Genomic DNA, 27423 nt, shown 5'->3' on the forward strand with positions numbered 1-27423 from the left:
AACAAGCAACAGTCTCATACCTGTTCACCTGTTCACTGTGTGCACGTTTCAAGTGCAAGATGGTCCTGTGTTCTGGTTGCAAAGACAGATGGCAGAGGGTACAGGAGCATGAGGGAGGAACTTTGGGTGAGGAAGACCAAGGACGCTGTCTTTTCCTGCTGGGGCTGCAACAGGGACTGATGAAGCAGGCATGAGTATTTTCAGGATTCGTCAGTCTGTCTGGGTTCAAACACACCCCCTGCTTTACCCTCATCAGCTATGTGGCCACAGGACCCAGAGTTCCCTGACGGTACCGCTGCTCAGGTAGGGCTGAGCCTTGTTGACCCAGGTACCCTCATCTCATGACCCGTGCATGGCAAGCGGTAGGTGGTTGGTGAGCAGAGCGAGGGGCTGCCCCTTCCATCTCCCCCTGGAGCAGAGGGACCTGCTCCAAAGCCAAACCCAGACCTAAACTCCAGGCTCGAAGACCGTCAACAGCTGGCGCTCCGCCATCCACCTCGCAAGGCCTCTCTCATTCGACCAACATCTTTTGGGCACCCGACACATCTGGGAACCAACCTTCCCCGTCAGGCTGCACTGCCCTCCCCCCACACCGCGGAATGAACCCAGCGATCCGTGCTTCTCCCGCCCGGGGCCCAAGGACGGTGCATCCCAAGGCTGGGCCTGCCACCTGAGGGAAACGAGGTGCGACCCTGGACTCCCCCGGTGGGCCCGCCGGCGGCCAGCCATGTCCCCGTGGGCGCCCGTCCCCCGCCCCGCCCCGCTCCCCGGTCCCGCTCCCGCCCCGGAGCCCTCGGGCCAGCCGGGTTCTCTGGGGCGCCGCACTCCGCTTCCGGCTCCGTTCGCGTCCTCGCAGCTGCTAGGCAACCGCACAAGGACCCGCAGGAGGGCTGCCCGGCCCGAGGCCTGAAGGACCCCTCCGCGGTACGGGCTGGCTAGCGCGGTGCCGGGAGGGCGGGCGGGAGGTGCCCGGGATGGCCGGGCCCGGGTAGGGCTGCTTGGCCGCTGGGTCGGCGGGCGGCGGGCGGGCCTCCTGCGGTGCTGAGGGGCGGGGACACGGGTAAATGCAGCTGGGCCGTGTTTCCCTCTTTGGTGTAGGAATTTGTAGTTTGTGGCCTTTTCGTGTCTTCTTTAGTAAAATACTTAGAAATCCCAGGGCGCCTGGGTGGCTCAGTCTGTTAAGCCTCGGACTTCAGCTCAGGTCAGGATCTCCAGGTCCAGGGCCGGAGCCCCGCCGGGCTCCCAGCTCAGTGACTGAGAGCCTGCTTCTCCCTCTCCCCCGCCCCTCCCCCTGCTCACTCTCTATTCCAAATACATAAAATTCTTAAAAAAATATTTAGACATCGCGTACTTGAAAATTTCCTCAATTATCAGTGGCTGTATGAAGCAGACTAAAAGTACACATGAAAAGTGTAAAAACAAATTTGCATTTGGTTTGGTTGAATAACTTGCTCCTGATTATGTCCTCATCAAGGACGCGTAAGTCCTGTGCTGCATTATTTGGTTGTCACTTTCGGTTTTGTTAAATAGCCGAGGCCTTTGTAACTCTTACCACGTGCTGTCGGGCTGGGTCACTGTGTCTATGTCTGAAAATCTCTATATGAAGCACTAAAGTAGGATAAGAAATTACAGCAGCACCATTTTGATGAGTCCAAATGTTTTCAAGGTTGGAAATAAATCTTGACTCAGTGAAAAGAAGCTGAAGACATACAGAAAACACATAGGAAATGACTGAAGTGAGTTCTTCCTGCTCATTTACATTAGAAGTAATGAGCGGATGTCTCCAGTTAAAGGCAGAGCTCCAGTTAGGATTAGTTTTAAAAGACAAGATCCAGCTGCATGCTGTCTCCAGGAGGTTCACCTGGGACCCGGTGACACAAAGAGGGTTAAAGTGAGAGGGTGGAAAAGATCCTCCATACAGACATTAACCAGTGGAGACGTGGTGTGCCATCCCCATATCAGACAAGATGGACCCTAAGTCAAGCCCCTTGGAAGAGGCGGGTGAGAGTGAGGGACTGTCTGGGCCGTGTTTAAGAAGAGAGACCCAGAGCCCCTTCAGGAAGCCGGTCCAAACGGGGTCTGACTGCTGGCAGTCTAAAGGTGGGTGCTGCTGAGAGAGATTTTCAGGGGTGTAACCCTTTCCCTGGGAGGTATGCAGAGGGATTCCACAGACCTGTGGGGCTCAGGCTGCCCTCTGCAGGCTGAAGGATGTGTGGTGTGCGTGCACAAGCTGGGCAGATCTGGGGAGCCAAGGAGCTGGAATAGGGCAGCTCTAGGGAGAGGCCCTGCCCTAGGAGCGGGCTGCTGGGAGCACCGGATATCTGCCTAATTCCAAATGCACATATTCCCCCTAAAGGCCCAGCTGGAGGAAGCTGCACATCCTTGCCATTATGGGGCTCCACAGACTCGCTGGGGTACCCTTCAATGAAACAGCTGGGAGCACTGATTGCTGTGCAACTCAGCATCCCCAGTGTGCAATCAGTCCAAACGTGGAAATCTACCACCACACAACGATTTTCAGGGGTGTGCCCCCTCCTTTCAGAAGGTCAATTTGTTGTGGAGGTCGGAACTCCACTGGCTTGTAGGGTCCTGGACACACAAAACTGGTTGATCACTGCATACTGCACACACACGTCCCACACAGGGATGTACCCAGGGATCTGTACAGCGAGAAGTTCAGAAGAAGCCTGGTTTCAGGAGCGGGCTGTTGGGGGTACGTGGAATCTATCCATTTCCAAGCCTGTACTAACTCAAATGTACCTATTTCCTTTGAAGGCTGAGCTGGAGGAGAGTGGGCTTCCTTGGCCGGTGCAGCGGATTAAATGTTAGATAACATGTTATCTCCGTATAGTAGACACCTGTGAGGACTGACGAAGCTGGGGATCGAACAGGCAGACGGTCCTGGGGCTGATAGTCACATTAAAACTGCTGCCAAAGAAATAGTTGTGGGGCTTTGATCCCAACAGCCAGGTGACCAGCAGATGGGTTGGGACCAGGTTGTCCTCCACAGGCCTGAGAGACCCCAGCTGACATTGGCAGGCTGGGGAGGTACCTACTGCTTATGCACAAAATATGGAGGTCCAGATAGGCAGGAACCTGGAACAGGGCAAGAATCTTGAAAGGCTGGGTCTTGGGAGGGGGCTCTTGGGCCCACAAGAACTTACCCTATCCAACAAAAATGTGCTTTGAGACTGAAGGAGAGTGGACTGCCTTTCCAGGACCGAGACGACTTGGGCTGCAGGAGTAATCCTCATGGGTACACCTGGGAGCGTTAATTACAGGTAAGCCCTAGAACCTAAGGCAACCATTCTGAATGGGACTGAGCTGTGCAGATTTAAAACTGAGACTCAGAAATATTTTAGGGGGATGAACTTTCCATGGAACGGAGACTATGCACATGGTTGGGAACAAGGAAACTCCAGGCCAGGGAAAAAGAAGAAAGGGGTTAAAGTTCAGGGTTTTGGTTACAGTTTTGGATAGCATCAGGGATAGGATTTATGGTTTGGGGGTAGGATTTAATGTTAGGGTACGGGTTAGGGTATGGTTTAGGGTACGGGTTAGGGTTAGGCTACAGGCTAGTGTACGGGTTAGGATTAGGGTATGGGTTAGGGTTAAGGTACGGGTTAGGGTACGGGTTGGGGTACGGGTTAGGGGTTAGGGTTTAGGTGACGGGTACGGGTTAGCGTTAGGGTATGGGTTAGCGTTAGGGTACGAGTTAGGGTTAGGGTATGGGTTAGGGTTACAGTATGGGTTAGGGTTAGGGTACGGGTTAGTCTCTGGACCGAGACTTGTGGGAATAAAGCAGTCAGGAGCCCACCTAGGGTTGGGGTTAGGGCCTAGGGGCATGGCAGGTAGAGCTCTCCTGCTCTCAATGCTTTCAGAAGTGTCAAATGGTGCATTTTGCTTTATGGTGTCAGTCTGTGTCCTCCTGTAATGCTCAGGTGGCCCAAATCCCTGGGGCATGGAGCCAGGGACCTAGGGAGAGACCTCTCAGAAGCCACGTGATGGTTAGGGTTAGGGCCCAGGTGCACGGCACCCCTGGTCTGCGGGAACTGTGGCGAGCTTGGGATGGGCAGTGTGTTTTGAGGGCGGGAGTCAGGTTGAGTTTCAGGCTCAGGGTTTGCCTCCAGGCGGTGCAGAAAGTTCAGTTTCGCCGGGATGGGCATTCAGAGTTCTGCTCTGAGCGTTTCCCAGAGTTCCCAGTGGTGTGGTTTCCTTCTGGGTGGCAGCCCGAATCCCTTGATAATGCTCGGCTGTCCCGAATACCTGGTGCTATGGAGCAAGGCTCTGGGGAGAGACGCTCAGAAGCCAACCTAGGGTTAGGCTTAGGGCTTAGGGGCATGACAGGCCTTATGTGCTGGTGCTGTGAATGGCCTCAGTGGTCTGAGTTGAGGCCATGGGTCGGGGGGGGACTGTCAGGCTCAAGGACTGCGGCCTGGGCACGCTGAAGTCGGGGTTCATTGGGATGGACCGGCGCAGTTCTCCTGCTTGGAATGCTTACTGGAGTTCCCCATGGCACGTTTTCCTTTTTAGTGGCAGGCTGAGTCCTCTGGCCCTGGTCAGGTGTCTGAAGTCCCTGGGGCTTTGGAGCCAGGCTCTGGAGACAGACCGCTCAGAAGCCAACCTAGGGTGAGCCTTAGGGCTGAGGGGCATGACAGGCCTGATGTGCCGGCGCTGTGATGAGCTTCCCTGGTCTGGCTGAGGCTGTGGGTCGGGGGGAGTGTCAGGCTCAGGGATTGCAGTGTGGGCACGTTGAACTTGGGTTTTGTTGGGATGGACCAGCACAGTTCTCCTGCTCGGAATGCTTACCGGAGTTCCCAATGGCACGTTTTCCTTTGAGGTGGCAGGTTGAGTCCTCTGATACTTGTCAGGTGTCCCAAATCCCTGTGGCTTTGGAGCTAGTTCTAGGGACAGAGCGCTCAGAAGCCAACCTAGGGTGAGGCTTAGGGCTTAGGGGCATGACAGGCCTGATGTGCCAACGCTGTGATGAGCTTCCTGGGGACTGAGTTGAGGCTGTGGGTCAGGGGGGAGTATCAGGCTAAGGGATTGCGGCCTGGGAACATTGAGATCGGGGTTCGTTGGGATGGACCGGCACAGTTCTCCTGCTCGGAATGCTTACCGGAGTTTCCAATGGCACGTTTTCCATTTTAGTGTCAGGTTGTGTCCTCTGGCACTGGTCAGGTGTCCCCAGTCCCTAGGGCTTTGGAGCCAGGCCCCTTGGGGGACAGACCCTTCAGAAACATCCATAGGGTCACCATTAGGGCCTAGGGGCATGGCAGGCCTGACGTGCAAGGTTGTAGCCAGCTCTGGGAGGTTTATTTTGAGGGCGAGGGTCAGGTTGAGCATCAGATTCAGGGTTCGCCGCCAGAGGGCGCCAAATTTGTGCATTCGCTAGGTTGGGCATTCGGATTTCTCCGGTTCTGAATGCTTTCCGAAATTGAAAGTAGTGTGTTTGAATTCTTTTTGACGTTTGAGTCCTCTAGTGTTGCTCAGTTACAGCCACCCCTGGGACTCCGTAGCCAGGGTCCGAGGACAGTCCACTCCGTTGCCAAGCTAGGGTGAGGCTTAGGGCCTAGGGGTGTGACAGGCCTGATGTGCCGGCACTGTGATGAGCTTCCTGGGGTCTGAGTTGAGGCCGTGGGTCAGTGGGGAGTGTCAGGCTCAGGGATTGTGGCCTGGGCACGTTGAACTCGGGGTTCGTTGGGATGGACCGACACAGTTCTCCTGCTCAGAAAGCTTTCCGGAGTTCCCAATGGCACTTTTTCCTGTTTATTGGCAGGCTTAGTCCTCTGGCCCTGGTCAGGTCTCCCCAGTCCCTGGGGCTTTGGAGCCAGGCCCCTGGGGACAGACCCTTCAGAAGCCTCTGTAGGGTCACGGATAGGGCCCAGGGGCATGGCAGGCCTGACGTGCAAGCACCGTAGCCTGCTCTGGGGGGTCTGTCTTGAGGGAGTGGGCCAGGTTTAGTATCAGGCTGAGGGTTGGCCACCTGAGGGCACCAAATTTGTGCGTTGGCTGGGATGTGCATTCTGAATTCTCTTATTCGGAACACTCTCCGGAGTTGCAAGTAGTGCGTTTGAATTCTTTTTGGCATTTGAGTCCTCTGATGTCGCTCACTTACTGCCATCCCTGGGGCTTTGGAGGCAGGCTTCTGGATACAGAAACTTAGAAGCCACACTAGGGATAGACTTAGGGCCTAGGGTCATTGGAGTCCTGATTTGGCCACTCTGGGGCAAGCTTTGGGGTACGGGGGATCCAAGTTGGGGGTGTGGGTCAGGATGAGTTTCAGGCTCAGGGTTTGTGGGCAGGGGGCCTTTGAAAGTGGCATTTCGCTGCGATGGGCACGCAGGATTCTCCTACTCGGAAAGCTTTGCCCTGAGTTCCCAATGGTGCGTTTTCCTTCTGGGAGACAGGCTGCATCCTCTGGTATTCCTCAGGTGCCTCCGATCCCTGTGGCTTTAGAGCCAGGCCTCTGGGGCCATAGCCCTCAGAAGCCAGCGAGGGATAGGGTGCGGGCCTAGGGGCACGGCAGGCCCGACGTGCCAGCACTGTGGCTTGCTTCTCGGGGGTTTGTCTTGAGGGCGTGGGTCAGGTTGAGTGTCAGGCTCAGAGTTGGCTGCCAGAAGGTGCAAAATTTGCGCGTTCCTTGGGCTGGGCATTCAGAGTTCTGTTCCGAATGCTTTCCCGAGTTCCCAATGGCGCGTTTTCCTTCCGGGTGGCAGCCTGAGTCCCTCGATATTGCTCAGGTGTCCCGAATCTTTGGGACTTTGGAGACAGGTTCTGGGGACTGACCCCTGAGCAGCCAACCCAGGGTGAGGGTTAGGACATAGGGGCACGGGACGTCTGATGTGCCAGCGCTGCGTTGAGGTTCCCGGAGGTGAGGGTCGAGGGTGTGGGTCAGCGTGAGTGTCTTTAGTCAGCGTGAGTGTCTTGCTCTTCTTTTCGGCCAGGGGACCGCTGAAAGTGTGGGTTCGCTGGGGTGGGCATGCAGCGCTCTCCTGCTGTGAATCCTTTCCGGGGTTCCAACCAGCGGGGTTTCTTTCTTGGTGGCAAGCTGAGTCCTCTGGTATTGCTCAGGTGTGCCCTGTCCGTGGGGCTCTGGAGCGAGACCTGCGGAAACAAGGCACTCAGGAGCCCACCTAGGGTCGGGGTTAGGGCCCAGGGGTACGGCAGGCATAGCTCTCCTGCTCTCAGCGCTTTCAGAAGTGCCAAATGGTGCATTTTGCTTTGTGGTGTCAGTCTGTGTCCTCCAGTATTGCTTCGGTGGCGCAAATCCCTGGGGCATGGAGCCAGGGACCTAGGGAGAGATCTCTCAGAAGCCACGTGAGGTTTAGGGTTAGGGTTAGGGTTAGGGCCCAGGTGCACGGCACTCCTGGTCTGTGGGAACTGTGGCGAGCTGGGATGGGCAGTGTGTCTTGAGGGTGGGATCAGGTTGGGAGTCAGGCTCAGGGTTTGCCGCCAGGCGGCACAGAAAGTGCAGTTTCGCAGGGATGGGCGTTCGGAGTTCTGCTCTGAGTGCTTTCCAGAGTTCACATTGGTGCGGTTTCCTTCCAGGTGGCAGCCCGAATCCCTTGATACTGCTCGGGTGTCCCGGATACCTGGTGCTTTGGAGCAAGGCTCTGGGAAGAGATGCTCAATAGCCAACCTGGGGTTAGGCTTAGAGCTTAGGGGCATGACAGGCCTGATGTGCTGGTGCTGTGAATGGCCTCAGTGGTCTGAGTTGAGGCCGTGGGTCAGGGGGGAGTGTCAGGTTCAAGGACTGCGGCCTGGGCACGGTGAAGTCTGGGTCCCAGATGTGTACTATTTCATGCAGATGAGTGTGCTCCTGGATGCCTGGGCCTGTTCTGGGTGCTGGAGATGTGGTCATCAAGAGACAAGTTGCGTCCTGTCCAGATGCAGTACTTGTCCCAGTGTGAGAGCACGGCAGCCAATCAGAGGGCAACAGCACCCGAGGGCGAGTGTTGTCTCTTAAATGAGGTGGTCAGAGAAAGCTTCTCTCAAACGTGGCCACTGGCAAACAACAAAGACAAAAATTACCCAAAATACCATCAATTGCTAAGCATGGGCCATGCTCTGGAGTCTTCTTCCTAAAACCATCAACCCAGGACCATGAGACAACATGAGACAAGAGTGCAATCACGACACGGTGTACAAAACCTCAGCACGCCTCCTACGCGCCGTCGAGACCTTCAGAGTAAGGAGAGCCCAGGGAGACACCACCCGTCGTGGGGGACTCCAGACGGTGTCCTGCAACGGCAAGCACGAGGGGATCTAGACAGAGCTCAGACAGGCTCGTCAGCTGTGACAGTGAGGATGGCAGCCACGGGGGACTCTCCTCCCAGCTCTTCCTCAAGTCTGAATCCACGCTAAGATGTAAAGGGTATCCTAAAGATGCTGTGCAAGAAAACAGCCATTTTCCACTGCTCTTCCCCAGGGTGAACGCAGGCCACCTGTGTCATTCCCAGCCCCTGAAGCCCAGGAGACCCCTGGGGCCAGTCGCTGCCCGGGCCACCTACACTGCACAGGACTGCAGAGGTCTCTGGAAAGTTCTTCCCCACACTGACGCAAGGCAAACCCGGTCCTGTGGTGACACTGCCCCCCGCTGGCCACACAGCTACCAACACGGCTTCGGGAGGACGGGGTAAATTTCTGAGATGTCAAGTCATGATTTCCACCCCCACCGCTTCTGCATTTTCCACTGTGGGACAGTGAAAACACAGGTGCTGGAAACAACATCAGAGGTGACAGAGAGGGCCCGCCCAGGCCTCCCGTGAAGTCCCCAGCAAGCCAGACGCAGTCCTGCTATTCTGCTCCCAAGCCCACGTGCTGGCCTCTCCCTGGCCTCCCCTCCTCATCACCTGCGCCCTCATCCACTCCCGGGGCAGGGTGGCCTCACCGAGGGAGCATGGCACCTCTTGCTCCATGCAGATGCAGACATGCTGTGGGAACCCCTCCACCCCAGAGGCTAAAGTGAGCACCAGGATGAAAACCCATCTGTCATCGTGGAGGTGGTCCCACTCCTTCCACACACACACCGTCTGTGACTGACAGGCGAGGCCACACATCCTGAATCTAGGTGCTGCTGAGAACGTGTCTCTGGATGTGGCGAAGGCCCAGCACCAGCTGACTTTATGTGAGGCTTCCCTGAGGAGGAAGACGTGCAGCCTGTGGTCAACAGCCTTGGCCTGTGCCCTTCCTGATGGCGGGCCCTGTGGAATCCACACTCACCTAGGCTCCTGCTGCTGGACCACGGCCACAGAGGCCCTGGCACGCACTTCCTGCTCCTCTCCAGCCCTGTCTGCACCTGGACATTCGGGGTCAGAGCAGGCCCAGCAAGCCTCTTATCCCCTGCATAGAGTGTGCTGGCATCCCGCAACTGGCACGCAACACTCTCTCCAAAACCACCAGGTACACAGAAAACCCACGAATGTCGTGGAGCTCCATGACAAGAGGGACTGTGGGGGCCCGGCACTGTGCCTGGCACGGGGAGTTCTCCATCAGCAGAATCAATGGCTGAAGGCGTTCTGTGTCAGGCCTAACAGCCCCAGGTCCCCTCACTGACCAGCCCCAGCCCCCCAGGGGCAAACCGCAGGGTGGGGGCACCGACGGCCTGGCCTGACGCCTCCCTCATCAGGGTCTTGGGCTCCCTTCTACTGCCCACCCTTCTCGGCCCCTTTACGGGCTTCCCAGTCCTGCCTTGAGAAGGGCCAAAGAAAAATCTGGAAATGCCAAAAAATTACCTGTTTACATTAACACTTCCAAAATTTTGGTGCTTATGGGACAGATCTATTTTCAGGTAAATTTCTTTTGAAACGTGAAGCCATGTAGAATAACATCAAAATATTCTTGTGTTAGGGAACCAGGTTACATATTAGCACTGAAATCAATCACTTCAGAACAAAAAGAAGCAAACATATCTCTTATTGTAACAGACATCCAGCAATCAAAGTCAATAAGGAAAGCCTACTAGCCTGTTAGAAAAATCACAGTAACACAGACATAAGATCACCTATGGGAAAATAAGGTATTTTATGACTTTGGGATTTCTTAAGATGGGTGCAGAAACAAACTCAAGGGGAATTTACCCAATTAAGGATTTCTGTAACGGACAATGACAGTCTGGCAGAGGTGGTAGCTTCTAAAGCCAACAGGGATGCATACCTACAACATGGACTAAACAAACAGCACAGCAGAATAAAAAAACAAAAACCACAGAATAGGCAATCCACAGAGAAACATGTGAAGCCCAAAAGCAATAAGGAGCGTCAGATGCTCCACGTCAGACATGAAAATAAAGACACCAGCAAGATGCCACCGGATACCATCAGGACGGCAAATCTGAGAAGTCAGATGACCCCAGGCTGCTGTGGGCGAGGCTGGGGCTGGGCCTGCGACCTGGGACCCTTGCGACCCCTGGCCATGCCCAGCTCCGTGCTCCCCAGAGACACTCGGAGGACAGCACACCTCACCGACGGTGGAGGCCTGCAAACCCACAAAAACTATGCTGCAGTTTTCAGAGATTCTGATTCCTAAACATGTCCCTGGAAGGTGGGCTGGGATGTCCCAGACTGATGCCAAGGTCAGGGGTGGAGGGACTGGACACCCACCAGGGTGGGCAGCTAGGTGCCCTGAGTCACACAGAGGAAAGGGGGAATCGCCTACCTTGGAGCCTTCCTCTGTTCTGAAAGTGCCACTGAGCCTTGCTGAGCTCAGGGGAAACCCACACAGCCGTCCAGTGTGTGATACACCCACGCTCCGGGACTCACACAGTCTGAGGTTGCAGGTATTGAGGAAAACGGTCTGAAGTGTTCTCATTTACAAACAAATGGACAGTCTGCAGTGGTGCACAGAACCAGCAGATGCTCTCAGTGACACAGCACGTTAACGGTGTACCACAGGCCGTGCCCCTGAAGACCGACGCGCACTCACCCACCTGCCAGACATAGCAGCCCTTCTCTGCTGGGGAAGATGTGCTGGCACTTCCGGGTGTCAAGCCACCTTCTAACAACTCCATCTTCTTGCTGAACTGCACCTCCAAAATGGGGACAGCCTCGGGCATCTTGGCGGATATCAGGTGATAAGCTATGTCTGGCTTCCCGATGAACCATTGGAGGATGCTAATTTCATAAGGTGTGTGAACCTTAATGTCGTCTATATCTTCTCTTTCAAATCTGTGCATGAGCAAAGAACTCGAGTCATGGATTTCCAACCCGGACACAAGGATGGTAAGACTTCCTGCTTTAACATGAGATGCTGTTCCCTGGGAGATAACAGCAGGAATTTGGACCACTACCCCTTCTTTTTCAAGAGCTTTGGGACTAGCCGTTGAGGTGCCCCCCTTGGGCGTTGTTTCTGCTGGCATCTTCCAAAGCTTGGAGCTAAAGGGCCACCAAGGGGACTCCAGCTCTGTCAGCAACCTAAAAGACCAAACAAAACACAGAAACACAGTCAACTGAGTTTTAATGTTTTCCTGAAAACTGTTAACCATTTTGTAGTGTTCTTTTCCACAAGCACTGCGTGAAGCGGAAGAGCAGGAATTACTATCCGTGTGTTTTAGAAAAGAAAACTGAGGCTAAGAGCAGGATCTCGTAGGCCTACGGACACAAAGCCCATCAGTAGTAAACACAAAACATGAACACACGTCTTCTGACTAGAACGATGCCCTTTTCACATTGGACCCTGGGTAATTCTGACTCAAAATAAATCCTGACCTCAATCTGGAACTTTCTGCAGTAATCTCTCCTTTCCAATGTGGTAACAAGCATGTGTGGCTACTGGGCATCCAGAGTGTGGCTGATATCACGAGGGACTGAATTTTCAACTTAAGTACATGTGGCTAGTGGCTACCACAGTGGATGGCACCACTGTAAAATACCCACAAATACAAACAGATTGACCTTGTAGCAAAAGTAAAAAAGGAAGCAGGAAAGAAAAGCAAAGGAACAAAGATCAAATGGTATCAACAGAAAATAAATATCAAGATGGTGGAGTTAGACTCAACCATATTAGTAATTATACTAAATGTAAATAGACTAAATCCTCTAATTTAAAGGCAGACTGTCAGCCTGGATTAAAGAAAAAACCACCAAGACACAGCTATGTCTTGTTTATAAGAAACACTGAAATATAAGGACACAGAAACATCAAAAGCAAAGGGACTGGAAAAAAGACATATTGTGCCGAAAATAAACTCTAAGTCAGGGAGTGTTACCAGGGATAAAGACAGAGAATACATAATAATAAGAGAGTCAATTTGACAAAAAGACTTAATACTAAACATGTATATCTAACACAATTTCAAAATTCATTAAGCAAAAATTAACAAAACTAAAAGGAGAAATAGACAATCACAGTTGTAGATTTCAACAAATTTCACTCCATAATTAACACAGCAAGAAGACAAAAATGATGAGTAAGAATATAAACACTATTTAATCCACTCTGGCTGACTGGTATTTATGGAAACATCATCCAACCGCTGAATACACACTCTTTTAAAGTATATTCAGAACTTTAAGAAAAGAGTATAACACGTCTCAATAAATTTCAAGTATACCATCTGTCCCCAAAGAAATGAAATCTGAAATTAATGACAAAAGACTAATAGAAAGTTCTCAAATATTTGGAGATTAAGTACAATTCTAAATAAAGGGAATTGGACAATATCGGAAGTGAATGAAACAAAACAATATGCAGGAAATGGCAGGATGCAAATAGAGCAGTCACGAGGAAAATTTATAGTTCTCAATGTGTGTATTTGAAAACTTCTCAGAAAGGTTTATAATCAGTGATTTAAGCTTCTGTTGTGAAAAGTTATAAATTAAACCCAGAGTAGAAGAACGGAAAAGCAGAAATCAATGAAACTGAAAACAGAAGAAAAGAAAATATTAACAAAGCCAAAAGTTGGTTCTTTGAAGTAATTTTTAAAAATTAAACCCTTACAAGACATGAACAAGAATAAAACAAAGAGGGCTGCCTAGGTGGTTCAGTCGGTTAAGCATCTGCCTTTGGCTCAGGTCATGATCCCACGGTCCTGGGATCCCCCGCATCAGGCTCCCTGCTCTGTGGGGAGGCTGCTTCTCCCTCTCCCTCTGCTGCTCCCCCTGCTTGTGCTCTCTCGCTCTCTGTCAAATAAATAAATAAAATCTTAAAAAAAAGAATAAAGCAAAGAAAATGCACATTACCAAGATCAGGAATAAAAAGGGAGGCATCACCATAGATTCTTTTAGCCCTGGAAAGCCTTCTAGGGGATATCATACCCAACTTTACACCAATAAATGGGACAACTTATATGAAATAGACAAAATACTCAAAACACCCAACATTCCAAAACTGAAGCAAGAAGTAGTTTAAGAATATGAACACCCATAACAAAGTGGCAACAAGAGAAATTTAGAAAAGAAAATCCCATTTACGAATGTACCAAAAATAATAAAATACCTTAGGGATAAATTTAACCAAGGAAATGAAAGACTTCTACTCTGAAAACTATCAGACCTTGATTAAAAACAAACAAACAAACAAAGATGACACAAGCAAATTGAAATACATACTATGCTCATGGACCAGAATAATTTATACTGTGAAAATGTCCATAATTCCCAGAGCAATCAACCGATTTAACGCAATCCCTATCAAAATACCAAGAGCATTTTCCACAGAACTAGAATAATACTAAAATTTGTATGGAACCACAAAAGACCTCAACTAGCCAAAGTGATCTTGAGAAAGAAGAACAAAGCTGGAGGTAGAGGTATCAGAATCCCAGATTTCAGGATATACTACCAAGTTGTAGTAATCATAACAGTACGCAGTACTGACACAAAAGCAGACACACCGATCAAAGGAATACAACAGAGAGCCCAGAAATACACCCACACTTACACTGTCAATTAATCTATGACGAAGGAGGCAAGAATATACAACAGGGAAAGGACAGTCTCTTCAACAAATGGTGGTGTGAAAACTAGACAGCCACATGCAAAAGAATGAAATAGGACTCTTTCTTACACCATACACAAAAATTAGCTCAAAATGGATTAAAGGATTAAATGTGCGACTTGAATCCATAAAACTCCTAAAAGAAAACATATACAGTAAAATCGCCTTGACATCCGCCTTGGTAACATATTTATGGATATGTCTCTTTAGGCAATGGAAAGAAAAGTGAAAACAAACTGTTGGGACTACATCAAAATAAAAAGCTTCTGCACGGCAAAGGAAATCATTGACAAAACAAAAAGGCAATCTACTGAATGGGAAACGTTATTGGCAAACGATATATCTGATAAGAGGTTAATATCCAAAATGTATAAAGAACTTATACAATTCATCACCAAAACAAATGGACAATCCAATTAAAAAATGGGCAGAGGATCTGAATAGGCCTTTTCCCATAGAACACATCCATGTGGCCAAAAGACACATGAAAAGATCTCAACATCACTCATCATCAGGGAAATACAAATGAAAACCACATTGAGATATCACCTCACACCGGTCTGAATGGCTAAAATTAACAACACAGGAGACAACAGGTGTTGGTGAGGATGCAGAGAAAGGTGAACCCTCTTGCACTGCTGATGGGAATGCAAACTGGTACAGTCACTCTGGAAAACAGTAAGGAGGTTCCTCAAAAATTAAAAACAGAATTACCATATGATCCAGTAATTCCACTCCTGGGTATTTACCCAAAGAAAATAAAAACACTAGTGATAAATATATCTACACCCCTATCTCTACTGCAGCATTATTTACAATATCCAAAATACGGAGGTAACCCAAGGGTCTCCCTAGATGGATAATGAAGATGTGACACACACACACACACACACGCACACACACACACACACACACACAGTGGAATATTACTCAGCCACAAAAAAGAATGAAGTCTTGCCTTTTGCAAGCATGTGGATGGAGCTAGAGGGTATTAATGGTAAGTGAAATAAGACAGAGAAAGACAAACACTACATGACTTCACTTATATGTAGAACCTAAAAAACTAAGCAAACGAACAAACAAAAAGCAGAAACAGACCCATAAATACAGAGAACTGATGGCTGCCAGAGGGGAGAGGGTTGGGGGAGGGGCAAAATGGATGAAGGGGAGTGGGTGATACAGGCTTCCAGTATGGAACAAATAAATCATGGAGAGAAAAGGTACAGCATAGGGAACATGGTCAATGGTATTTTAATACCAACACAGATGGAAGCTACACTTGTGTTGAGTATATCATTAATTTGTCAAATCACTATGTTGTACATCTGAAATTAACAGAGCATTGTGTATCAACTATACTTCGACTAAAAAAAGGGTGGCATGGATGTCCACCCTCAGTCAGCTATACTGTGGTGTGCTTTCCCCAACTGGAGCAGTGTCAGAAAAAGTACCTGAGGAGCCTCGACATCCACCCTTACCTGGCTGCAGGAGCACTCCTTCCCCTAAGTGGGATGGTGGTAGCGAAGGCCACATGAAGAGCCATCAGTAACAAGGGAAACCTTACTGGCTCAGTGGAGGGGGATGGTAACAAGACCCCCCCAATTCTCCCAGCTAGGGCACAGTTATGAGGAAGCTTGAAATCCCACTCCCAGCCAGCAGCAACAGGTGGGGGATCCCAAGGCACAAACAAGGGCCACGTGGGGAATTGGGGCTCTCATCCTCACACGGCAGTAAGAGGAATCAGCTTCCCTTCTCCTTCCCTTCTTTCCCTCTTTCCTTTAAGAGAGAGAGAGAGAGAGAGTGGGGGAGGGAGAGAGAGAATCTCAAGCAGTCTCATCGCCCAGCATGGAGCGCAACGTGGGGCTTCATCGCACCACCCTGAGATCATGGCCTGAGCCGAATTAAGAGTCAGATGGTTAACCCACTGAGCCACCCAGGCGCCCCAATAGGAAACAGCTTCTTACTCCTGGGGCACCATGTCGGGGAAAGCTCTGCTGAAACAGAAAAACAAGATTCAGAGTCTTAATACCCAAAATGTCCAGGATACAATGAATCACCATGCCAAGAAGCAGGAAAATCTCTTCTTAAATAAAAAATAGAAGCAAATGCCAAAACCAGGATGAAACTGATGGAATTACTGGACAAGAATTCTAAAGCACCATCATAAAAGTATTTCCACAAGCAATTATGGACATGCTGGAAATAAATTAAAAACCACAAAGTCTTAGCAGAGAAACAGAAGACACAATAAAGTATCCGGAAATTTTTGAACTTAGAAATACAATATACGATAAAAAAAAATGGGTAGATGTAGACTGCAGCCTGAGATGACAGATAAAAGAATCTGTGAAATTAAAGATCAAATAACAGAAATTACCCAATCTGAACAACAGGGAGAAAATACTAAAAACAACAATGACAACAAACCCAAGGGTCCAAAACAAAAGACTGAACACTCATCACCACCACTCCAGCAGGAGAAGAGAAAGAGCGTGGGGCTGGAAAAGGACGCAAACAAATAATGGCCGAACATTTCCCAATTTAGGCAAAAAGACATAAATAAGCCCATAGAGTTAAAAAAAAAAAAAACAACAAACTAATCCGACCCGCACAGCATAAAACCAAAGAAATTACCGTGAAGTTATGTTAAACAAAGAAAAGATCTTGACAGTGGCACGAGAGACCTCACCTACAGGAGAAAATCAATTTGAATGGCAGCGCACTTCTCGTCAGAAAGCATGGAGCCAGAAAGAAGTGGCGCAATGGTTTTCAGTGCTCAAAGAAAAGAACTGTCGGTTCAAAATTCCACAATGAGTGGAACTTTTCTTCAGGAATAAAGAAGAAATTGAGTTATTCTCAGAGGAAGTAAACCCACAAAGAAATTGCTGCCCTAAAAGAATGTCTTGAAGAAGTCGATGGATCAGAAAGGAACTGATAAGGGCAGGAATCCTAGAACATGAGGAAGGAGGGTAGAGAAACAGAAAGAGTACAAATATAGGGAAATAAAATGCACTTGCTTTTTTCTTTTGAGCTGGCTAAAATATGTATGGCACTTGAAGTAAAAATTACAAAATTGCTGTGGTTCTCAAATAGGAAAATGAAGTTAAGATAATTAACTTACAGAGGATTTATATGAATCTGGTAGGGTAAACAGACATAAAGACAGTGGTTAGGTTTCTACACACCGGTCAATTGGGTAAAATGTCAACACCAGGGGTGCCTGGGTGGCTCAGTCATTAAGCGGCTGCCTTTGGCTCAGGTCATGATCCCAGGGTCCTGGGATCAAGCCCCGTATCGGGCTCCCTGCTCTGTGGGAAGCCTGCTTTTCCCTCCCCCACTCCCCTGCTTGTGTTCCCTCTCTCGCTGTGTCTCTCTGTCAAATAAACAAATAAAATCTTTTAAAAAAATGTCAACACCAGCACACTGTGACCAATTATGCATATACAACGTAATACCTAGAGTGTCCGGTGAAGAATATATGTAAGGACATACATTCACAACAGTGTAGGTAAGTCACAATGGAATTATGAATTAATATTCAGGTAACCTACAGGAGGCAGGGGGGAAAAAAGAAATGAGCAACAGAGGTAACAAGTAGCACAAAAATAAAACAGCAGATTTAAGTGTTTTTACACCACACTAATAATTACATTGCTAGGATGGCAAAACTGCTCCAGGTTCAGTCCAATTTCTATCAAAATCCCAGCTGGCTCTTGTGCAGAAACCGGCCAGTTAATCCTGAAATTCATATAGAAATGCAAGGGACCCAGGTTAGCCAACAATCTTGAAAAACAAGAATAAATTTGGTTGACTCCCACTACCTGAGTGCAAAGCTTACTACAAAGCTATGGAAATGAGGATGGTGTGGTACTGTCATAGGGTCCACACGTGGATCAATGATAGAACTCAGTCTAGAAACAAGCCTTTACGTGCAGGGTCAGCTGGTCTCCAGCAAGGACAACAAGACAATTCAATGGGAAAACACTGAATTGAAATATTGCTGAGACCACTGGATACCCACATAAAAAGAAAAGAAGTTGGGCCCATTTCTCATACCATGAACTGCAAGTGGATCACAGACCTAAACAGAAAGACTAAAAAAGAGTTAACCTCTGTGACTTTGGATTTGACAATGAATCAGATATGACACCAAAGGCAAATGATGAAAGAAAAACAGATACACTTTAAATCTTTTAGGCCTGCATCGAGCCAGGTCTGGGCCACAGGCATGAGAGATGCAGTCAGGCCCTGGGATGCTGGTATCTGGAGGAGGAGTCGAGGGTGTGGCCACGAAGTGGGCCCGGGTGCACGTGTGCCATAGTCGTCTCCCACGGTCAGACTACATGCTCCAGGGAGGGAAGTCTGCTTGGCAGTGTCTGAAGAAGGGAAACTGCAAAGCTCTGGAAAGCTCATTTTTTTGAATATAAAAGATCAATGTTGGATGCTGGATCAAGATCGGGGGGAAGAAAAGGACATTTGGTACTGTTATGTTGAAACCACAAGGAAAACAACAAAGGATTTTCTCTGGTCCCTTAAAACAAAGAAGCCAAAACAGGACACAGATGTTTTGCTACATCTGTTGGGTTGCACTAGTTTTTCCCACCATGAACATGGGAGAAACTGGATGAGTTCTGTTTTTGAATATATATATATATATTACATAAGTAAATGAATCTCTTCCTCTAAGTTATTTTGAGAAGAAAAAATTAACTGAACAGTTATGAGCTGGGAGCATCATAATGTGTTTTGAGAATTGTTCTAAAGCACAAAAGTGGGGGCACCTGGATGGTTCAGTTCGTAGAGCATGTGGCTCTTGATTCCTGGGGTCATGAGTTCAAACCCTCCATATGGAACAGAGATTAGTGTAAAAAAAAAATCTAAAGCACAAAAAGTGGAAAGATTGTTATTTTCAAACTTGAATCTTCAACCAAATGACACAATTTGGACATCCTTTGTGAATATTATGAAGGCCACTGATGGGACTTAAAATTGATAACGTGCAGTCTGAGGAGAAAATGTCTATTGGGAAAGTTGAGGTAAAACTTTCTTTTACTCAATCTTTTTTTAAAAATATTTTATTTATTTATTTGACAGAGAGACACAGCGAGAGCAGGAACACAAGCAGGGGGAGTGGGAGAGGGAGAAGCAGGCTTCCCGCCAAGCAGGGAGCCCAATGCAGGGTTCGATCCCAGGACCCTGGGACCATGACCTGAGCCGAGGGCAAGCGCTTAACCAACTGAGCCACCCAGGCACCCCTCAATCTGTCTTATTTAGTTCGAAAATAAATTCTGTTTGATTCCTTGGAGAAAAAAAAGATTCTCTGCTTCAAAAAATATCTTCAAGAAAGTAAAATGGGGGCACCTGGGTGGCACAGTTGGTTAAGCGTCTAATTCTTGATTTTGGCTCTTGTTCATGATCTCAGGATTGTGGGACTGAGCCCCATGCTGAGTGGGGAGTTTGCTTGAGATTCTCTCTCTCCCTCCCCACTCCATATCTAAAATAAATAAATAAATCTTATAAAAAAGAAAAGAAAATGACAATCCACAGAAAGGGAGCAAGTATTTTCAAATCATGTATCTGATAAAGGCCTTTTATCCAGAACTCTGTAAGAACTCTTAACAACTTCTATAAAGAACTCTTATAAACTCCATAATAAAAACACAACCACATAAAAAATGCTCAAAGAATCTGAAAACAAAATACACATATGGAAAAAACATATGAAAGGATACTCATTATCACTAGGAAAATGAAAGTCAACCACCCAGTGAGACACCACCTCACACCCACTAGGAGAGTTATAATGAAAAAGATAGGTAACAAGTGTTGTGAGGTTGTGGAGAAACTGGAGCCCCTCATACATTACTGGTGGGGATGTAAAATGGTGCAGCCACTTTGGAAAACAATTGGTCAGTTTCTCAAAATGTTAAAGAGACCCAGCAACTTCCCTTCCAAGGGAAAGGAAAACAAACATCCAAAGCAGCACTATTCATAATAGCAACAAAGCAGAAACAAGAAAATGCCCGTCAAAACTGGTCGAGGGATAAACAAAATGTGATAGATCATACAACAGAATATTAGCCAGAAATATAAAGCAACAGGGCGCCTGGCTGGATCAGTCAGTAGAGCATGGGACTCTTGCTCTGAGGGTTGTGAGTTCAAGCCCCATGTTGGGCATGGAGCCTACTTTAAAAAAAAAAAAAAAGAACAAATAAGTAGTAACAAAGTACTGATCTATCCTACAACCAGGATGAACCTCAAAAACATGATGCATATGTGACCTCTCTAGAAGAGACAAATCTACACAGAAAGAGTAGATCAGTGGTGACCTGGGCAGGGCAAGAACACAGTGACTGCCAAAGGGCTTGAGGCAACTTCTGGGAGTGACGGAACTGACCTAAAATTGGACTATAGTGATGTCTGCACAACTCTGTAAATCTACCAAAAATCATTGAATTGTTACATACAATGAGTAAATTTTATGGTATGTAAATGAGAAGACTGTTTTAAAAAAATCTACAAAGACACCTCAGAATAAAACATCAGAATATCTAGGAAAGGGGGAAAACAGTAGCCACAATCCTACACAACTTAGCAATAACATACACTAGGAAGACAATGGAAAACATCCTCAAAGTCCTGAGCTACATAGGGCTCAACTGTGAAGAGCCAAACTGTCATTCAAGAGTGCCATTTTCCAACACGTCAACACCAAGGCCACACTATTTACTCACAGATGCCAATGGAAATACAACCAAACTACTTACAACTAGATTCCAGCAAACTCCTGATATCAAAACCAGGTTGCCAATTTGTCTTCATTTCATTTAAAGAGAGATACGGAATTCCAGGAAGTAGGAAGCGTATAATCCAGATTTTTAGTATACACACAGACACACACACACACACACACACACACACACACACACACACACACATTTGTTTTCTTCGAGTTCTATGGGGCCCTTTTGCTGCTTTTGATCGCAGAGAGGCTAGCATAGGGGTTTCAACCACCATGAACTGAAGCAGCTTTCCAGCTAGAGAATTCAAAGAGACAAGCCCTATTTCCTTTTCCCTTCATGGGAGCCAGATATCTAAGAATGGAGACACAAGGGAAGAGAAATTTCAATGAACACACACAACAAGAAAGACATGGTTCACAAAAATAGTTTGGAAAAGACTCAAAGCTCAACAACTCCCCCAGAAGGATAAACTTATAAAGATCCACACGGAGATACATCATAGTTAAAGTGTTGAAACCCAAAGACAAAAACAGAGTTTTGAAAGCAAGAAGAGACAAGCGACCTGCCACATTCAAGAGATTCACAGTAAGAAGCAGTCCAATGTAATCAATCACCAACCACCAAGTAGCTGGCTGAGGAGCCTAGACAACACAGCCATACTGGAGACTCAGTGTTGGTCTCCAGTTTGGGTGTGCAGCAGCGGCCGTGGCCAGGCTGGCCTTGGTGAGTTGAAGTCCATGTTGCTGAGACCCATCATGACTTCCATCTCTGTCACCGTGGTCACTTTGCTCATGGGCCTACTGGGCAACTGCAGGAGATGCTGGGGAAACAGGCTGGCTGGGATCCAGGGAAAAGGTCATCCTAGCCACTTGATTATCACAATCCTCCTCTGCTGAAGAGGCTCTGGTGAGCGTTCACATGGGATACATCTTTGCCTTTTGTCCCACTCAGAGAAGTCTATCCATATAATTCTACCCCAGACCTCCCTGTCATGAAGTTTCCAATCATGTTTCTTCCATTCCCCAAACATCCAGCCAAACCACCGGCCACAGCCAATCAGTAAGCCGTTGAGCCTCTAGCCGTTCCTCCTTCCAAGGAAACTGTTGAGCAGAGTAGCACACAACGGTCACCAATCTCAGGGGCCTCCAAACACGTCTGCCCACAGCCATCTTGGAGTTACCACAGAACACAACATGGTCAAGCACTGGATGGAGCAATGCCTTACCCAGCTTTACTCACATGGAGAAGAGACGGAACAAAATCAGGTCCAATGTAGGCACTGGTACCTCACGGACATCAGGTGCCCCTGGCGGCCGATGCAGGACAACCGGCTTATGTACATCCCTCTAACGCTTCAGCTCAAGGACCAACCCCCCACCCCCCAACTATGGAGTCTGAAATACAGAAGACTGGGGGTGTGCCTGAGAGCCACTCACATGCATGCTTCTGTAGAACAAAAGAGCACTGGTTGAGCCTGTAACAGGGAAAGCCATTCCCCTACTAGGGGATAAGTCTGGCACAGGCTATGTGTTCCAGGCCTAAAACCCATTCTTATGAGGCTGAGAGTGCGTCAAAAGACTTTATGCACAAGACTGCCTTTCCAACACAATGAATTTTCAGGTGCATGGCTTGAAGTTCAGCCCACTGGGAGGATTTCTGAGTCATGCCTGCATATTGCACAAAACCATCTGTAAACCAGGCTCCACAATTTTCCTCCTCAGTCAACTGACTGTAGGGTGTTCCCCAGGTAGGGAATGTGCCCTCGGTGCAGGCTGGGAGAGAAAAGGCGGTATGGCAGGAGTGGGGGCCATGTGACCTAGCCTATGCTTTCAGGGCCTGCTAGAGCCTGATCTCCTGTAGCAGGGCTCTGTTTTGAAATCCTACACTGTGACTCCCTATAAAGGTCCACAAAGGCTCCAAAGAGCACCTTTGTCTACCGCAGATACTTGGAGCGCCACTGGATCTGCTGGATCATGTGGCCCAGGTGGCACCTTGACCTGCTACAGAGCCTTCTTATTCCGGACCCCACTCAAAACTAGCATCTTTTCAAGTCACTTGGTAACTGGCCAGAGAAGCACACCCAAATGAAGAGTATGTCGCTTCCAAAATGCTAAGGGGCTCACTAGGCGCCATGTCTCCTTTTAGTTTTGTTTTTTTCTTTTGTAAATTTTATTTATTTGAGACAGAGAGAGAGAGCATGCACAAGCATGTGTGTGAGTGGGGGGGAAGAGGAGAGGGGGGAGGGAGAGGGAAAGAACCTCAAGCAGACTTCCAACTGGGTATAGAGCATGATGTGGGGCTCAATCTCATGACCCTGAGATCATGACCTGAGCTGAAACCAAGAGTTGGACGCTTAAGCGACTGAGCCACCCAGACACCGCAAGTGTGTCTTCCTTTTGGTTATAGGAAGAGCCAGATGCAAAATCTATCCTTCACCATAAAAAGATACCTCAGCAAGCCCCACTCCACTGGATCCCTAGAAATTTCAATGAGGATGAAAGTATCTAATTTCTGTCAGATTTCTTTCCCACCTCTGACAAGCAAACATCTTTCCAGTGCATCTAGAGTAGCTGCTACTTCTTCCTTGAGCCAGTCCGCATGGTATCCCCCATGTAATGGGCCAGCATGCTATCCTGTGAAGGGAGAGACAGTCAAGGGCCCTGTGACATAAAGCATGACACAGGGCTGGAGAGCTGGTATACCCCTGAGGTGGGACGATACAATGCACTGCTGGCGGCTGAAAGCAAGCTGATCTGGTGGTCCTTCCTAAGAGCATTTGCCAGACAGACCACTGCAGAGAACGTTCCAGAGGATGTGTTCATTTGCTCAAGCATCGGGAACAGCAACTGCAATTAAGAGTACCACCTGGTAAGTTTAAGACAATCCATCTTTGTTCTGCACCGTCGAGTGAGTGAGCTGAGTGCAGATGATGCAGGGCTCACTATCCATGCACCCTTCCAGTCCTTGATGGGGGCACTGATCTCAGAAATCCCTCCAAGAAGAGGTTACTATTCTAGGCAGTCCAGAGGCTCCCACTTGGCTTGGCCACCAGAACAGCCCTCACTACACAGGTCAGGGAACCAGTGTGCGATTCTGCCTGCTGCTGGATGATGTGCTCCAGGACTGGGATGGGTTCGGGGCCTACTGGGCCCACTGTGACACTACGAGGCAGACCTCAGTTAGAACTCCACTGATCCCTTGACCCCCAGAAGCCCCTACTCTGACTGGTCTGCTGCCATCAGGTCACTTCCAGCATCCAGGGGTCCCAAACTGTCTGGTGGCTTCCTGCTCCCTAGTGCACGGCCACCCTGGTTAAATGCCACAAGTCCCGTGGGGGAAGGCTGGGAGAAAGAACAAAGGTGTAAACTTTAGTTAATTAATTAATTAATAAAGCTTTTATTTATTTATTTGAGTGAGTGAGAAGGACAGACAGTGAGAGAGTACAAGTGGGGAGAAGAGGGAGAAGCGGGCTCCCCACAGAGCAAGGAGCCTGATGTGGGGCTTGATCGCAGGACCCTGGGATCATGACCGAAGCCAAAGGCAGATGCTTAGCCAACTGAGCCACCCAGGGGCTCCCAAAGGTGTAAACTTTTAGGAGCAAACTGGGGTGCTTCCAGCTTCCCCATCATTCAAGGGGTTTCGAAACTGCAAACTCAGTCTTCAAGTCTGGGAGCTGATTCAGGGGCCATGAGTGCTTTTTAATTCAAGTTAGAGGCTTGCTCACTTGACCCAGCCAAAGTATGAACTGGGTCAACTGGGGCACCCGGGTGATCCTGGGGTCCTGGGATTGAGCCCCGCATTGGGCTCCCTGCCCCTCTCCTTGCTCGTGTTCCCTCTCTTGCTATGTCTTTCTCTGTCAAATAAATAAATAAAATCTTAAAAAAATAAAAGAACTGGGTCAACTGCCCATCTACTTCTCCTCCAAGAGCAAGGTCTCTCGGAGTCAGACTATTCTGATCACGGCTTTGGCTCTGCTGTCCATTATGGTGACCACCCCAAAGATGAAACTCAAGAAATAGTAGAACAAAAAGACAAGGAGAAAAATGAGAACACTATCAGAAGATCAATCCAGGACGGCCGATAACCAGACAACGGGCGTTCCAGAAGGAACACACTTTAAAACTGAAAGGCAGAACCGCATCACATGCTCACCGAACACCTGTGCCAACGACCCCCAAGAGCCAGGAGACCCCCACGAGGAGCACCCATTGGCGGCTCTGTGGGAGCTCGCTGTGCAACTGCGGCACGTGTGGCCCTGCGCATGCCCCTCCAGCGTGGCCTTTTGCAGTTCAGTGCTCCCTGCATTTTTGCTACTTTACCCATTTAAAAACTCTTATAAATTTTGCTTTTGTACACATCTACTTTCAACTTGGTTTTGTGTTATTAACATTGCTTTGAGGTGGATCCATGTCAGTCTGTGCAGATCTAAAAGCAATCAGTGTCTTGAATCCGAGTTGGCAGTGATGTGGGAAACAAAGGCAGAAGGAAAGGTAGATAAAATGTTTTGTCCTTATACCCTGCAGCCTACTGAGAAATACTGCATTACCGTTAATGCCTGGCTACAAGGAAAAACCACCTTGGTCTGACAATAGCAAGGGCTCTGGTAACCCATGTCGTCCTTAGCAGATGAAGATCCTTTTGGAACCTCCCTTTACTCCCCACCCCACCCCAAAGTACAGCATCATTTGCTCCTCATACCCCCCAGCAGCAGCTCTTTCTGCCCAAGTTTCCATCCCTGTGTTTTAATAAAACCACCATTTTGCACTGAAGACATCTTAAGAATTCTTCCTTGGCCATCGGCTCTGGACCTCATCTCTTTCCAAAAACTACATAGTAGTGACTAATTACTGCATCCCCTTGAGGATCGACTGACTACAGCTGCCTCAGTGAATGTGCCCATCCACACACGCTGGGATTCGTCATGGGGTCTGTGCACCTTCGGCTTAGCTAGGTCTTGCCAGGGGCCGGGCCAGGTCCCATCAGTGACAGCGATACAAGACGTCTCGTCCCGACCCACACCCTGACCATCAGTCGGTGTTGTCTCACATCTGTACTTGTTGGTTTAATTTACCTTTCTCTAATTACTGGGGTGCCAGTACCTCCCTTTCATGGGCTGGGCTCATCTGCTTAAAAACAAGGCCGTGTGCACTGGCCTCCCTGTGCCCCCTTCCCAGTGGCTGGGAAGATTGCTGCCAACAGCTTCTTACACAGCCACGGAGCCAACACGGGGCCCCGGGGCGTGACCCAGAGCAGAGCCTTTGACCTGCCCGGGACGCCGACCTTCCCCTGCACCTCTCTGTGGGGGAAATAGCCTCCCAGCTTCTGCAAGCCACAGGATCTGAGGATCTCCATGACGGCAGCTGACCCTACACTCCAATCAATCGTCCTGCCCATTTTTCTACTGAACTGGCTTTTTCTCATTCTGACATATGAGCTCTCTACCTAGCTGGGTATGAATCCCCGGGTGAGAATACAAGTGGATACTACAAGCATCTTCTCTAGCCTCAGGTTCATCTTCTCACTTTTGTGTTTTGTTTTGGTTTGTTTTTTAAGATTTTATTTATTTGACATAAGAGAAATACAGCAAGAGAGGGAACACGACCAAGGGGAGCGGGAGAGGAAGCAGCAGGCTTCTCGCTGAGCAGGGAGCCCGATGTGGGACTTGATTCCAGGACCCTGGGATCACGACCCCAGCCAAAGGCAGACGCCCAACGACTGAGCTACCCAGGGGCCCTATCAGTTGGCCTTTTGTTAAAAGAACATTAAAGAAATGCGGCAATGTCAGCACACAGCCACATAAACAAAAGCTCCCTGGGGCCCCCACTGTTTAGAAGACTGGAGGGGGTCCCTGGTTTGGGAGTGGCTGGTGTCTCAGCACAGCCGGCAGCTCCTGGAGCCAAAGAGCTTCAGCTCAAACCCTGCGGCCACATGGCCGTGCAGAACAGCAACTTCATGTGTGTGACCTGGCCCCTCGGCCTGTTTCCCCCATAGGATGAAACGAGGTAGCCTTCCTTATTCACACAAGACTGGAGCTCTGCACCAGGCACAGAATGTGTCCCTCACCAACGCCCACCCGGCGTCACTGCGCACGGCAGGGGCGTGACCCGTGTGTCAGAAACGCCCCCTGTACCTGTCAGCCACGTCCAGGTCAGATTCCATCTTGTCCAGGCCCTTGGTGATGCTGTCCAGCTGCTCGCTCTGATGGTGGAGGACTCAGGCTGTCTCTTCCAGGCAATTCTGGGAACAGGCCATCAGACCAGTCAGCTGCTTCCCCTTCGTCACAGGGAGCGGTGCTTCCGATGGAGACAGCAGCAGCTCTCTCCAGAAATGCTCGATGATGCTGAAGACTGCATTCCGACTGGGCTGCAAGGAGCTGAACCAGTGCTTGAGGTGGTCCTTCTCCAGGTGAGAGACCTGAAGACAAAGTGAGAAGCCTCCTTCTTGATCTCAATCACACTAGACAGGGGGAAGCTGACCAGTGCCTCCCCGGTTTTATCAGTTGTAAATCTCAGGGAGTGAGAACTTAATGAAAGCTTTCCAGGAACCCATCGCTTCTCCGGTTCTAAGTAGTAGGAGCAAGGCCAGGAGTGCACACAGACCTCTCTGCTCATCTGGCTCCCGGGCTGGTCTGCTCCACGGCCACGGCCACTCGGCCTCTGGAGGAGAGGGACAGGTTAGCGGATGGGTGGGGCTAGCGCGTGTCAGCACACTTGGACCACAGACAGGAGGACAGCTCGGTGTG

At 49.0% G+C, this 27423-nt stretch overlaps 1 protein-coding gene across 1 annotated transcript; it reads right to left on the reverse strand.

Moving 5' to 3' along the window:
* Positions 1-447: 447 nt before the first annotated feature.
* LOC148162898 (synaptosomal-associated protein 47-like) lies at positions 448-27304 on the reverse strand. Its single transcript, XM_088017079.1, is given in 6 exon segments — positions 448-1041; positions 6358-6514; positions 9226-9301; positions 10846-11414; positions 26812-27085; positions 27088-27304. Coding segments are annotated over 6 exon segments (1875 nt in total). The 5' UTR covers positions 27293-27304.
* Between the last annotated feature and the right edge of the window lie 119 nt (positions 27305-27423).

The sequence above is a fragment of the Eumetopias jubatus genome, unplaced genomic scaffold (genome assembly GCF_037043125.1).
Source record: "Eumetopias jubatus isolate StellerSeaLion01/CBP00866 unplaced genomic scaffold, mEumJub1_p1.0 scaffold_12, whole genome shotgun sequence".
Lineage (NCBI taxonomy): Eukaryota > Metazoa > Chordata > Mammalia > Carnivora > Otariidae > Eumetopias > Eumetopias jubatus.